This window comes from Amphiprion ocellaris, chromosome 11, assembly GCF_022539595.1.
Source record: "Amphiprion ocellaris isolate individual 3 ecotype Okinawa chromosome 11, ASM2253959v1, whole genome shotgun sequence".
NCBI classification, from domain to species: Eukaryota; Metazoa; Chordata; class Actinopteri; family Pomacentridae; genus Amphiprion; species Amphiprion ocellaris.
Genome location: NC_072776.1, coordinates 20,798,553 through 20,813,745, shown reverse-complemented (window position 1 = coordinate 20,813,745; position 15,193 = coordinate 20,798,553). Strand labels below are relative to the sequence as shown.

At 38.7% G+C, this 15,193-nt stretch overlaps 1 protein-coding gene across 8 annotated transcripts in view; it reads right to left on the bottom strand.

The window, feature by feature from the left end:
• The window catches only part of gulp1a (GULP PTB domain containing engulfment adaptor 1a), a 79,232-nt gene that overhangs the window by 3,462 nt on the left and 60,577 nt on the right, over nt 1–15,193 (bottom strand). For 5 of the 8 annotated variants that reach the window (XM_023274520.3, XM_023274521.3, XM_035950101.2 and 2 more), the window contains 8 exons: nt 11,254–11,325; nt 9,018–9,116; nt 8,730–8,867; nt 8,428–8,544; nt 4,929–5,015; nt 3,926–4,156; nt 2,558–2,696; nt 2,236–2,330 (listed from right to left, as the gene is read on the bottom strand). In XM_023274520.3, the coding sequence (XP_023130288.2) occupies nt 2,236–2,330; nt 2,558–2,696; nt 3,926–4,156; nt 4,929–5,015; nt 8,428–8,544; nt 8,730–8,867; nt 9,018–9,116; nt 11,254–11,325 (978 nt within the window). Of the gene's footprint in view, nt 1–576; nt 588–2,235; nt 2,331–2,557; nt 2,697–3,925; nt 4,157–4,928; nt 5,016–8,427; nt 8,545–8,729; nt 8,868–9,017; nt 9,117–11,253; nt 11,326–15,193 lie in introns of all 8 variants that reach the window. The other 3 variants (XM_035950102.2, XM_035950104.2, XM_035950103.2) reach the window with 3 other exon arrangements.

The window sequence follows — 15,193 nt, the reverse complement described above, 5'->3', positions numbered from 1 at the left end:
CACAGTGGTCGATTTGTAGTAGGATCACAATCATGTGATAGTCAGCAGGCAGCTGACATAGTGTTCACTTGTTGTCATAGTTACAGTGACGCCGTGCCACTATCTCGCAGAAATTTTTAACAAATCTGTGGATCTAGACTAGAAGTTGCATCACTGGCAAAATCTAATGGCTTAGTCCGTGTGTCATTTCTGACCTTCCCTGAAAATTTCATCCAAATCTGTTAGTCTGTTTTTGACTAATGTTGCGAACAGACAGACAGACAGACAGACAAACGTACGGCACACGTCACATTACTCCGTCGCGTTCCTTGGCAGTAGTAATGTGACATAAAACTGCACAATGCCAGCATTGTTCATGTGCAAAATGAACATTTCAGAGTGTAAGAAGTGCGTTCAGTCGCATTAGTTAAAAAGCCACAAAATCTCTTATTGTTCAATTACAAGCACAGAGCTGAGATGACAAACAAACTTCTAAGTTCTAACTTCCTCGGTGGATTTTGTGCAGCAACATTCAAATTGTGCAAGACAAAAATACATCCACAGTCACAGCACAAACAGAGAGCAAAGAGTACCAACCATCTCTGTCGCTGCCAGTGGGAAAGGAAAAGAGAGACATTCGCCTGTTAGTAATTAAAGAAAGGAAGATGAAAAGAAGTTCATCAGAGCAACACTGCCTCCTACTGGCAACACCCTGATAAAGTTCAACAGTTAGTTGTTTTGCAAACAGAATCAGAAATGTTGCAGCTGAATTTCAGTTCCAGAAGGGATTCTTTTCTAGTCATGCTGTAATGCCAAACCCTGGTATTTTTTCCCAGTTTACACCACTGACTGCTTTGCACATACTGTTAACTGTACTGCTAATAATCGTCTTGAATGCCAACTCAGTCTGCAGGTTCGAAAACCTTTCATCTTTCAACACGAGCACATTCCTGACATCACTATAAAGCTTCTCTGTTATTCTCAACCATTGGCAATATTGGAACATTTGTGCACTGTAATATCAGAAATCACCTGATGTTTTTCAATACATTAAATGTGTCTGATTTAGACATTTCAAGTATAATAATTTTAAAAGTGTTGTTTTTTAAATTATTTCTACTTTGGACGATTAAAGGACACAAAGTCTTGTGAGTTGAATAAATGTTGCGCTGATGTCTAACTTCAATCACTGAGCTTTGAAAGAGAATGGTTCAAACTCTCCACAGATGTTGTATTACTCTGGTTTGACAGAAAATGAAAATTCTATATCCACTGGTCTTTAGTAAGGAACTCCATTCTTCCTACAAGGAGTTTCTGCTTCGCAAATGAATCCCTGCATGACCAGAAGACATGAAGCTAAACTAAACCTGAGAGCAATACAGGTGGATTTGTCAAACTTACTTTATTTCAACTTTGACTGACGCATATCAGGTGTTAAAATCTGACTTCTTAAATTATCAGTGTCCAAGTAAGTCGTGACATAAACTGATGGCTTGTTTGTGTAAAAGCATTACTAATCGTTTGTCTGACCTCGAGAATTAAACTAATACAAGTTCCCATTATTGTGGCTGCCCTACTTTGAGTCCTACCCCACAGTCTGAGAACCCCTGAGCCACTGCGTCTCAGTCTTTATTCATACAACCAGACACTGGGAGCTTCTGTTATTTCTGATGAGACACAGTAATCGTTTTTTAAATGAGTACAATGCAGAACTGAGCTGTTCATTTATTGCTCCACCAGACCACAAATACAGTTACATGAAAATGCTCCATTGTCATATTAAGACATTTTCACTTCACTGAAGTGCTTCAAGGAGCATGAAAACAGAGCTGGGTGAGACACAAAAGGCCTTTGATGAGTGTGCTTTTTTAATGAACTCATTAGTGGTTTCACTTACCTGAAAAATCTAAATAAAGAAATGAGTCTCATCCATCACTGAGTCACCTGAGGATTTTTTTAAAAGTCTTTCTACTCAGACAGACTTAAAGAACTAAATAATCCCTCATATATGATAGCTGTGAAGCCCTACGACAAACCCGATCTACTGAAACATTTTTAATTTAAATAAACAATGTACTGGAGACAGTTTGTTGTTAGGCTCAGATGAGGTATCCAAAGAGCCTTTGTTCATGCAAACAAGAGAGTACCTTTAATCTTCAAAGAAGTGACAACAGAACCGACAGGAGACCTGAGTTTCACAGTCTTGCCAACCTCCCTGAAACTCTGTGAAGGAATCAGACACAGACAGGAGCTCACCTGCATCTCATCCAGCTTTGACTGAATATCTGGAGGGAAGTCAGCTGCCCCGCAGGTGAACGGATCAAATGGCTCAGCACCAAACAAGTCTTTCCCTACAAACACAGACAGCAGATAAACATTGCACTGCCTGAGAGAGGAAAATAGTTCTCCAGCATGACAGTATACTAGTCTTCTTTGCATTGTGCTACAAACATTTTACCAAGTGAGTTTTTAACAGCTGCAATTTCTCAATGCTTTGGAAGAATTATTTAATAAAGCAGCAGAACTAAGAAACATCTGCAAATATTACAATTAGAAAGCATTGCAGTTATTCACTCACTTATATCTGGTGGCAATGTGGTCGGTGGAGGTGGTGGGCAGCCATTGCTGGCCAGTGTGGGCACCAGCGGTGTCACAGGGGAGAAGGGAACCATGTCAAAAATATCTGTGGACTGTGGTTTCATGGAGATGCTCCCCGCCTGGATACAAAGTGGTGGAAATGTTCAAATCGCAGCCAGACATCTGTACGTTCACACATACACTACTGCTGAAAAGTTTGGGGTCACTTAGAAATGTCCTTATTTTTGAAAGAAAAGCATATTTTTTCAATGAAGATTAGGGATGTAATGATACACTCAACTCACGATTCAATACGATTTCCGATACTAGATTAACGATACGATTTTCTCAAGATTTTCTCTAACAGAATGTGCTTGCAGATGAATTATGACTGAATAAACACATTTGTGAGGTAGGGTGTAACAAAATACAAACTATGCAATGAATGCATATTTAAAAAAAGACATACATATTTTGATATATAAAAACTCCATTATATTTTATCTTTAACAAAATAAAGAGAATCTCTTTTTATTTCTCTGAGGTAGGGTAGGCTGTGCAATTCAACATGCATGTCCTCTACTTAAAAACGCAACTGAAATTATATTTTATCTTAAACAACAAAAAATAAATAAAAAACAGGATTTTCAAAACAAATCCCACACCAAAATAATTGAATGAATAATACAAATAAACAGAATCTCGCCCTTTTAAATTTTTTGACACAGGGAAGCCAAAATGCTGCCGCACCTTGTTTTTAAAAATCCGCCATGTCTCTTGTTCCGTCTGACTACCTGACAGTGACGTACGACGTCCATCAAGTGAACTCAAAAGTAGATTACGCCCTCCGCTGTTTAAAAATGGTATTGCGATTCATTCTTTTTCTCGGCCGATTTGAATCGTCACACATTTGTATCGATTTTTAACCGTCTTGCGATGCATCATTACTTCCCTAATGAAGATAACATTAAATTAATCAGAAATACAGTCTAGACATTGTTAATGTGGTAAATGACTATTTTAGCTGGAAACAGCTGATTTTTAACGGAATATCTACATAGAGGTACGGAGGAACATTTCCAGCAACCATCACTCCTGTGTTCTAATGCTACATTGTGTTAGCTAATGGTGTTGAAAGGCTAATTGATGATTAGAAAACCCTTATGCAATTATGTTAGCACATGAATAAAAGTGTGAGTTTTCATGAAGAACATGAAATTGTCTGGGTGACCCCAAACTTTTTGAATGGTAGCATACACAAATGACACCAAAGTGGGAAAAGAAGCAGAGCAAGCAAAATAAAGACAAAGGCAGGAGGTAATACAGCTTCAGGGACAGTAGCAAAGCAGAGAAAAGGTAAGATGTTTACGCGAGGCCGCGGGATGCTGCATCCCTCGGTAGGTTTAGCAGGAAGGAGAGCAGGTTTGGCAGGTGGAGGAGTTAGTAGCCCAGTGGAAAGGTTGGACTCCGGCGAGCTCATAGGAGTGAGAGTGACAGAGGAGATTTCCAGACAGGAGAGCGACTTGATGCTGTGACACCAGAAGAGAGAGGAGGGCCTCTGCAGCATGTACGCTTCATTAGATGTGTTTATGTGCAGCGGCTGAGAAAAGATGGCAGACAGAAAATGACCAGAGAGGGACAATATTACTCAGCGTGGTAGAGTAGGAGAGGTGTGGGTAATTGCATTCGCGGGAGGCTGTCACAAGTGCTGGCATTTGCCCCAATTAGATGGTGAGTGTATCACATTCCTCATCAGACCAATCAGGTGTGTAATTGCTTTGCTTCGCACACAGCTTAGACTCCCACTGCCTGCCTCCAGATACGCCTTGTCATTCCAAACCTGAGGCTGTGCATTTAATCACAGAAGCAATATCAGCAATCCCAGCTGTCCTTAAAAATACTTCGAGCTTAAATTTAGTCAACTTTTATCATTAAAAGGTGGTTAAAGTTGTGCACTTTTGGCTGATTCAGAACATTTGAATCAAATTATTAGGCAGTATGTTACATTAGTAAGCAGTTTTAGTTTGTCTGCAGGCTCTGCATCACCACACAGTCTTAGTCTGTGAATTTAAAATTCATCAGCATAAAACACACCTTTGCTCAGATCAATACACTCTGATGCTACAGTTATACCAAGTCTGATCAGACAGTAGCTTTTGCTGGTGTTGGCTCACTTTAGGTAGATGTTATAGCCAATAATTTAAGCCAGTCACTGATTTTTACTGATGTTTCTCTACTTGTATTACAGGTATCCTATATTTTAGCCTAATACCATCACTTTATCCACAGAGGCTGTTGTTAAAGCAGACAAAACAATCAATCAATCTTAGTCTTTTAATGGAGGGGTATATGTCAGTGCAGTTTGTCCTTACTGGTGGCACATGAGCTATCATCAGCTGTTCTTCAAGCTCTTGAAGTTGCTTCTTTAGCTCAGAGTTTTCCGTTTCCAATTCTTGAATCTGCAAAAACACACAAAAAAAACCCAAGATCTTACAATTTAACTGTTCCATGATCGAGGCCTGTGGGTAAAGGGAATCCTACCTGTGTTGCGGCAGATCCCAACCTTTCGAATAATATTCCTCCTTCAATCAAATGTTCCTCCTTCATTGGCATAAAAGCTTTCAGTGACTTTCTGCTGCTTTAAGTGGCCCAAATGTGTTTGTATTTGTGATTTAAAATACCAAAATAACCCTTATTTTAGAATTTGATGTTAAATGTTATTTGTTATTTTGTATTTATTGATTTTCCAAGTTTTTATCCTGTACTATGTTTGTTTTTTTGCACATATTTGTTGTTGGCTTAAAAAATGTTCAGCACTTCATTCGAATCACGTTGTTTAAAAATTTGCTGTGTAAATAAATGTGATTTGCCACAGTACTTTCATGTTACCATAATTATTTTATGGCTGTACTTATGATATAGAATCAAACTGCAAATAAAATCTTGCTTAATAGAAATAAATAATGAAATTGCTGAAAAATATATTCTATAATTAATGATAATAATATAATATATATGATCCTAAATCTATTTTTATGAAAGAGATTCTTTATAACTTCTCAACCCTGTATGTGGATCTCAGTGTACAACCCACTGATTTCTACTGAGGAAGGACACCTTTAAAACAGCAAACAAATAGCTTAAAAAAGTAATTTCCTGAAACAGTTGGGTTGTTTTCAATAAGCATTAATCAAACAGGAGGAAACAGTGCATTTCCTGGAGGACTATTTTGGGCCATGCATCAAAACAGAGAGACGGTGGGGCACTGAGTCAAAATAATCTGCAGGAACGAGCCAAGCTCCACATGAGCTTTATCTGGACCTTTAGTTGTATCACACAGTCTTCATCACTATTAGCATATTCATCCATATTGACCTCGTATGTTCACAGCACTCTTAATGCAGCCAAGGGATGATGATGAACTTTTAATGTGGATGAAAGTGCTGGACAAAGCTAGTACATGACCTTTACAATGGGGCTGAAGTGGGGTGAACTACTATTTACAATTTCAAGTATTACTTTAGGTTGTGTCTGTTTGCATACATTTTCATTAAATGCCAAGTTTACCATACCATTTAATTTATTTTGTAAATTCAAGTTTTCTACCTTATTAACATATCACTGTGTTATTTATTGACTGTTTATATGCTGGAATGGCATGGCTGAGCGTTTCCACGTCAAAGCTGCAGTGTGCTGATGGCAGTCTCAAAAACATGGATTCAGAGTTCCAAAGTTTCACATACATGACCAGCCAAAAGTTTTAGTGTGACCAACTTTTTCCAGTTTTTTTATTGAAATTCAAGTAGTTCAAGTCCAAGTTGGCGCTACCAAATTCTACAGGTGTCCCAACTTTTCCTGATTACTTCCAACCCCCTCTGTCTGCATAAAAGTAGTGTTGGAACACACCATGGCACCATACCCTCCAGAGCATTATTTGAACAGTATTGTACTGCAGAAAATAGTGTGTTGCTATAAAAATTGAGAGGCAAAGGCAAATAACAATTGAAGAGAGAAAGATCATCATAACACTTAAAAATGTAGGTCTTTCCTACAGAGAAATTGCAAAGAAAGTCAAGATGTCAGTGAGTACAGTTTTCTTCATCATCAAAAGGCTCAGAAACTGGGGGAAACTCTGATAGGAAGAGGTCTGGAAGATCCAAAGCCACAACAGAATCAGAAGACAAATTTCCTAGAGTCAACAGCTTGGTGATAGGAGCTCACAGGACAACAGCTTCAAGCACAATTTAACAGTGGTCGTAGTAAGAAGTCTCAGTTTCAACTGTGAAGAGAAGACTTGAAGTTGCAGGTTTGACAGATCAAGTTGCAGCAAGAAAGCCATTCCTGAGATGTCAGAATGACAAAAAGAGGCTTGACTGGACAATGAAACACCACCAATGGACTACTGAAGACTAGAACAAGGTATTATGGACTGATGAATCAAAATTTGAAATCTTTGGCTCATCACATAGGATTTTTGTACGCCGTCGAGCAGAAGAAAGGATGGTTCCTCAGTGTGTGACATCAACTGTATAACATGGAGGAGGAAGCATGATGTTCTGGGGCTGTTTTGCTGGATCCAGGGTTGGTGACTTGAACAGAGTGAGAGGAACCCTGAACCAAAACGACTACCACAGCATTCTGCAGCACCATGCAGTACCCTCTGGTATGTTCCTAGTTGGTCAGAGGTTCATCTTACAGCAAGATAATGACCCAAAACATAAGTCCAAGCTATATGCCAGAACTACATGAGGAAAAAAGAGCAACATGTAAGCTTGAAAACATGCAGTGGCAGCACAGTCTCCAGACTTAAACCCCATGGAGCTGGTTTGGGATGAACTGGACAGAAGAGTGAAAGCAAAGCAACCTACAAAGTGTCACACATTTATGGGAACTTCTGCGACAGAGGTGGGAAGAACTTTCTGAAGAATATTTGATTTCCATTGTGGAAAGAATGCCACGAGTGTGTTCAGCTGTTATATCTGTCAAAATGGCTACTTTGATGAGTCAAAAATTTGGATCACATTTTGGTTTCTAAATAGCTTTTTTTTTTAACTTTATTTATTTGTTCTATGCTGTCATTTAGAACACAATGATACATTAACATGCATCATTTCCTATTAAAAACTGGAAAAATTGGGGTATTCTAAAACTTTTGATCAGTAGTGCATAACAAACCAAAGGAACTAATCCTGTCAGCTTGCAGGGCGTATCATTCCTTTTCTTCAGAATAGATTTCCAGTTGAAACAAGTAGCGTAGAGCAGTTTTACAATGTTTGAGAAGAGTCCTTGGTGAGCTGTGTTGCTCCAGCTACAGTGATTGGCAGAGAGGAGAATGAAGAGAAAGGCAGGGACACATTATAGAGTTTCATCTAAACCATTTTAAGACAGAGACGTGCTATTTTAAAGGTAAAAGTTCTAAATATGGGGATTTATCAATGACTGGAGCGTGACTTTGAGTTTCTTCATATAGCCAGAAATACCAAATAGAAGTTTTCCTCACCACCATCTCAGAATGACTCCAAAGTAAGCTTGAAAAATATGTCAGGCTGGTGTTTGGCAAGCACACCCTGTCACTCACTTAGTCAAACTGTTAAACATGTCTTAATCAATCAGCATTTAAACAAAACTGATGGGACGGCTCTGTGTTCAAAAAGGCTGAGCAACAATTCAATTACAGCATGGATCTGTTACAAAGGAGTTTTCTGTCATTAATATTCATTACTGACACTTCTTAACAACACAGCTTAATTGTCCATATTGAATGATTTAAAACAAGCTGTGCATTAATTAACAGAAACATCAATGTGTCAGTATTCTAGTAAAACTCTACGTGAGAGCAAACAACCTGAACCGGTTAAATGTGGGACATACTCTTTTCTGTAGGCTTCCAATCTGTTTCCTTGTTTCCACATCTTTGCCTCCAGACTCCAAGAACTTCTTGTAGGCCAAGTCAAAGGCCTGACCGATCGTAAGAGTTATCTCTTCTGCCTGAAGCATGAAAGAAAAAGACTTTGTTAAATATCTAAATACCAGCAGTGATTTTTCACGCTTGAACTGATTATTCAAAGTTGCATGCAAGACTTCAAAGTGCTAATCTACATAATGTTTCAACTATCGAATACATTTCTGTTTAAAGGTAAAACAAGCAAACTATCAAAGCAGAAGTCTCTTACACATTTTTCACTGTCGAACACATAGCAGAGGTGTTTGTTGGACTCCGAGTCTTTGCAGATAAAAGTAAATATCCTTTTATCAGTCTTGTCATCTGCACAGAAGGATATCCTGTGTAGCTGACAGTTATGCTGCACATCCTGGAAAACAAACGTAATGCATTTATTATTTAGTGTTTCTGTGAGTGTTTAGGACGTATCCCTTCTTTCTCTACATGTTGTTTGTTGTCAGTATAACTTCAAAGGATTAATGCTCATATACAGAAACAAAAATCTAATCTTTGGACTCACTTTTGTCTTGGGGTCTAGTATCTTCACACCATAAATGGAGATCTGCAGTTCCACTTTGGGGATCTTCTGTCCTTCTGACTTCTTGATATGTCTCTGAAACTGCCAAATGGAGAAATTAAAGACAGAAGTCAGCTCAGTCCACCTTATTAAAGTATCAATATTTTGGGAGAGCAAGTAACACATGCAAATGACATATTTCAGGACAACTAAAGTAAAAACTTGGTAAGCGTTACGGATCAATTTCCTCATTTAGTACACAGAATTAATTTATAGTCATGTTTCTGTAGGTCCAAAATTTATTAAACTATTAGCTCTGTTTTGGTTTCCAATTACCTAAGAAAAATATCTTGCTCTTCAGCTGCTAAATGCTCCACTCCACTCATAGGGAGAACAACTGTGTGTAATGTTTATACCGAACTGATAGAAGACTTAGTTTTTAACCTAAACCAATGGACATATTTCTTTGCTTCACATGATCTATGGAAGCATAGCTAAGCATGTCTTTTTTTTCCAGTGTATCTAGGAGAGTAACCATGGAGCCTTGGTCGAAACAGGCTTTCAAGATCAAATGTAATGTAACTATATAGGTGTGGGTTTGAGAAAACAAGCCTCCCCTACAAGTGGCCTCACAGATCCAGCTCTTGGCAGCAGAAGACAGAGGGGAGGCCAGCAGGCAGCGAGCACAGCCACATTACCAAGGAGCTGGGAGAAAGGAGAGTTGCCTGGGTTGTGGCTGTTCCCATGCTTCAAGGTTTGGTTAAATGTCACTAATGTTGAGGACTATGTGACCTGAAAGTAATCCAGGCTAAATGTCACTCACTGGGCAGGTTTAATGAAAATGTGGCCTAAACCAACTCCAAACCCTGAATAACAAATCAATCTGTCAGTGCTTTTGAAAATGACCAACAAAGTATTTTCCTTAAGTTTAGCAACTAAGACTACTTAGGTGAGAGAAGCAGTGCCCTAATTAAACAGAACCAGTGTTGACTGTTGGTAATATAATGGAATATTAAGTCTGTAGTCCAGAACTTGCAAAACATGCAAGACCGAATTGTAGTACGTCCACCATAAGTTGGTTTTATTAGGATGCAATGTTTAAGTTACTCTAATCAACATGTTTATATCAAAAGCGGATGAAATTGGTCTGCATAATGAGAAAGGGTTGCTTGTTGCGTTGCAAGCTCTGAAGTAACTCATGATTAGCTATCTGCTAAGCACTGAGTGGCGGTAAGTTTTAGTGGAACATTTAGCTGTAGAAAAGAGGTTGTAGTTTAGAAGCAGTTATATAACATGTTAGCCATATCAAATGAATAATGTGATAGCATCACTATTGTGTGTACAGCCTGTAGTGATCCACCAAGTGGCAAAGGATCAATTAATGCAGGTTAAAAGCAAGGTTAAAGCTGTATTCATTTGATTTTTGTCCAATCGTGCTTTGAAGCAGCAAACAATTGCCTACAAACACATTTAGCAGATATTGATAAACATTAGCATTCACTTGTACACTGTGTTTCTGGCCACCTAATAAATCCAAGTCTAATATTCACTGCATGTTGGTCTCCAACACTCCTATATCTTGCTGTTAAGCAGCTAAATGATCGACTACAATAACTAGCTAAGTGTGTGTGACCTTTATTGCTGGACAGGTACACAGTGGGTTAATCAAAAACTCAGAACAGGGAACAAAGTTGAATATGATTTGTGGCCAAAAATGAAACAAACGAAAACCAATGAGCTAATAGACAATACAATGATAATCCTCTGAGGATTAGTTACTACTAGCACCTATTATATCACAGATGCTTACATGACTGGGAGTGGCTCTAACAGTGGATTTTGCTTTATCATGGATCACTGCACTCTGGCATTGTATTGTATAAAATACTTGTCCTTCCGTGATGAACAGCTTGCAGGTATTTCAAAATAAATATTATGGTTTAAGGATTTCAGTTTCAGAAACAAACATTTCCATGACAGATGAGTATACCTTTTGACTGAATTTTACATCTAGCAGGGGAAGGCTGACTGAGCAAACTGCTGTGCTTATCCAGCAGTTGTAGGCAGCCACACTTGGGAGCTGAAAAACTCCAAGGGCACCTTGCTGGTAACAGATGAGGGAGGGGAGCATTTGTCACTCACTCCCACCGCCCCTGCACTGAGCCTTCTATCCAATCTGGTCACTCAAGAACACTCTCCTTTCCTTTAGGCGACAGCTTATTTTCACGACCGACTTTACCTTTAGCTTCCTGACTGCATCCTTTACAACTTCTGTGCCTTTTGGAGCATCAACCTCTGTGTTTCCAAGGAACTAGGAAGAGAAGAAAGTTGACATTTATGATATGGCAGTAACACAGGTACACCTAAAATTGCACAAAAAGGCAATGAAAAGAGGAAGGAAATAATGGTTATTTAGAAGTACTTTTTCATTGGATAAACAATTATTTCTTAAATAGGACAACTAGGACTGAACTGTGGAATAGTACTTTGCTCACAAACTGTAGGAGAGGAGCTTTTGTTCTTTTTGCCAGGACAATACTTTTTTGAGACTTAACTTTTAAAATTAAAAATATGATCACAGCCACATTTGAGTCACTAATATCTTGGGTTTTTTTGGCTCAAAATCAAATGAATATAGATTACACTATATATCCGTGTATGTAAGCTCTGGTGGTGCACTGCACTTGCACTAAGGTACAGGAGTGAATGTCTTTTACACCTGAGGATTTCATGCAAACACACACACACACACACACACACACACACACACACACACACACACACACACACACACACACACTAGAGCAGCACTTTTGCCGTTCTCCAACAGATGGAGCCATTAACCTTTGAGCCTGAACATCGTGCTTTCCATGTGGCAGCAGCAGTAGTAATCGTTCCAGTCACACACACTGCTTCATTGCCTCCTGAGCTTAATGTGAGGAGCCTGTTCCAATATCAGACTTCATAAACACTGGTGTCAGACCCTTAAAGGTTGGAAAAACAAAATAACAATGTCTCCGACAGATATGGATTGTTTCCACGACACAATCAAATCTGTGTGAAGCTTCCTCTGGCTTGTCTGTGCTAATGCCTCTCAAAGTTTGGAGTGTGAATTATAGACTGTTGTGCCTGTAATAATGTGGGGTGATTCTGTAAGAAGTTTAGTTTGTCTTGCATGTTACTGTTGGCTCTACACAAGAAACACTTTGGGCATTTAGGGCATTCAATGATTTTAGCAATTAGTTGTTACCATGACAGTTTGTCGATGTCGAGCTGTAATTTAAAACAGTAAAAAATTAAAAGACCCTTCAAAAATCTAACGTACTAATGCTGGAATGTTTACTGGAAACACCAGCATCTAGCCTTCAGCTCCTTTCCACATTTCTAAATGTGGTAAGACGGGAGCAACAACATCCAACTGTTACTCATCATTACAGCCGGAAAACAGATTGATGCTTTATACCAAAGTGTCAGCATTCTGCACCGGTATGACAAATGTACTCTGCACATTTGTGGTCTTGTCTGGGAGTGTTGCTGACAGATGCCCAGAATAGAAGGAAGTAGCACTTGTTCCTGACCAGTGCATTCTGGGCGGCGACTGGGGAGGTTTCACAAGGCAAACCAAGCTCGGAGGCTCATCCATCAACTGGTGCATGCAGCTGAAAACGAACCACCCCTGCCTCTCATTCCCCACAGTGAGGATTCACAGTTTCAAATGCACACACACACACACACACAGGTTTCAACCTTGTGGCAGGTCTGAAAAGTTCATTGAGATGACACAATGAAGAGCTGAGTTCCACCTCACTTTCTATGCGGCGCTCACCCCTCCTAACCGAAAGGTTCTTGGGCGTTTTTGAAACAACTTTAGAAAGGGCAGGATCTGTGTTGTGTCTAATTTAAGACATTTGGGGATGTGATATGATTGTTGACAATAGAACACTGATTCCCAGCAGCTCTGAAATTCACCTCTCAACACTGTCTTGTCTCCTGTAGCCTACGGGTCAATAAAACTTTGAAACTGTGCCCAAAATGGATTATTCGGATATGTGTAACAGTCAAATGCATGAAGACGTCTCAGAACAAAGAAGCGGCGGAACATGGAAGCAGAAGCTGACTGCAGCCTCTGTTGTCACCTCGTCAGAACATAAAGCTAATTAAATTCAAAACATGAAAATGCCAACCGAACTGACAAGTCTTAGTTGATGACAACATAACAACATAAGACTGCAAGGCAGATCGCTTTGCTTTGTTGTGGAATGTAGAAGCTGGTGGTATTGGCAGGTTTCTCAATACATACGTGCATCTTCAGTGCCGCTCAGAACTCAGACCACTGATTACTTTCATTCCATAATCTGCTAATTACTATTTTCAAATAGCATATTTTATCAATGAATGTCAGACAATAGTGAACAATGCTTCTTATAATTTCTGACAGCTTCCCAAGATGTATTGAAATAGCTTGTTTAATTTAGCCAACACTCTAAAATTCAACATATTCAGATTATTTTCATGTGACAAAGAAAAGCAACAAATCTTCATATATGACATGCTTCATAAATTTTAAATAACAGTTGCCATTTTTTTGTCAATTAACTGGTACATTAATCATCATTTTGATGCAGTTGCAGGATCAACATCAGTGACATCCAGCAGCAGACACAATACGGCAGTGAAAGATAAAGCAGGGCTGTAGCGAGTTAACAGCTGGGCTCACGTCGAAGGGGAGATGTCTGATTTATTCTTTTACTTTCCTTAGATTTTATACAAGTTTTACTCCAAATGAAAGTGCTCTTTAAGGGAAAATTAAAGAAACAAAACAAATACCTAAGAAAAATATTTATATACATTTTTAGAAACCTCCTAGCAATAATGTAGTAAATTATGAACCTGCAAAATAGAGCATCTGCAATAAGGGTCATTGTTTTTTAAACAAATTCCCAATAAAATAAATTCATTCAAAAAGGACTACTTTGGCTCTGATGCAGCTGCTTCCATCTGTCGTCATCACTCTGTGATCAATGTGTTGTTCACACATCAAGAAACAAAGGCATTTTAACAAAGTTTTGTGTTGGTAATTGTGATATTCTTTAGTTTGACACCAAAATTTGCAATGTGTATTGATTTCAAATATCAGTTATCCATCTCTTTATTAATCAGTATCAGTTCTGAAACTACTACAACTTTTAAGAGTAGGCTTAAAACTCTCCTTTTTGATAAAGCTTATGGTTACTGCTGGCTCAGGTGACCATGAACCATTGCTTAGTTACGCTGCTGTGGGCTCAGACTGCTAAAGAACGTCCCATGATGCACTAAGCTCTTCCGCTCCGTTCTTCCTTTCTCCTTACACTTATATGCCACCATTGGACGTCACTAACTTTGTGTTTTGTCTGTCGCAGTTTGTGTTTTGTCCTCTACATGTTTCTAATCTGTGGGTACAGTTTGCAACAGCATTCATCGTACTCAACGTTTTCTTTTTCATTGTCTGTTTTCTTCCTGCTATCCTTTTTCTCTCTCCCCTTCAACTTCACCCCAAGCAGCCAAGGCTGAAGGCTGTCCTCCCTGACCCTTGTTGCTGGTAAAAGGGAGTGTTTTCTTCCCACTGCTGCCAAGTGCTTGTTGGAAGATAACTTTGGATTTGTTGGCTTTCTCTGTATAATTCTTCACCTTACTGTGCAAAGCACCTTGGGATGACATATGTTGTGGATTGGCGAAATATAAACGAAAATGGAACTGAATTAAACAGAAATGAATTGAAGTAAATCAAAAACAAACAGCAATTAACAACTTCGTAAATCAATTAATCTTCTCTGTCATTTTATAATCACAGATCCCAAACTTGCCAAACAGTTTCTAGCTTCTCGACTGTTAAGATTTACACTTTTTCAAAGTTTTCAATTATTGTAGACTGAATGTTTTATGGTCTCGCACTCTTAGCCTGACAAAACAATCTCACAATGTCATCTTTGGCTCTGAGAAAAATATAATGAGTCTTTTTCATTATATTAACTACATAATGAATCTGTTAAATAGGAAAATAATCAGCAGATATATCAATAATTTGAACTTTCAGTCTTTAAAGCCATTTATTTCCCGACATAAGGGTCTAAATGGTCTTTATTTGAATCAAATTGTGGCCGAAAAGTGCATGTTTTTAACTGTGAATAAAAATCACCCTA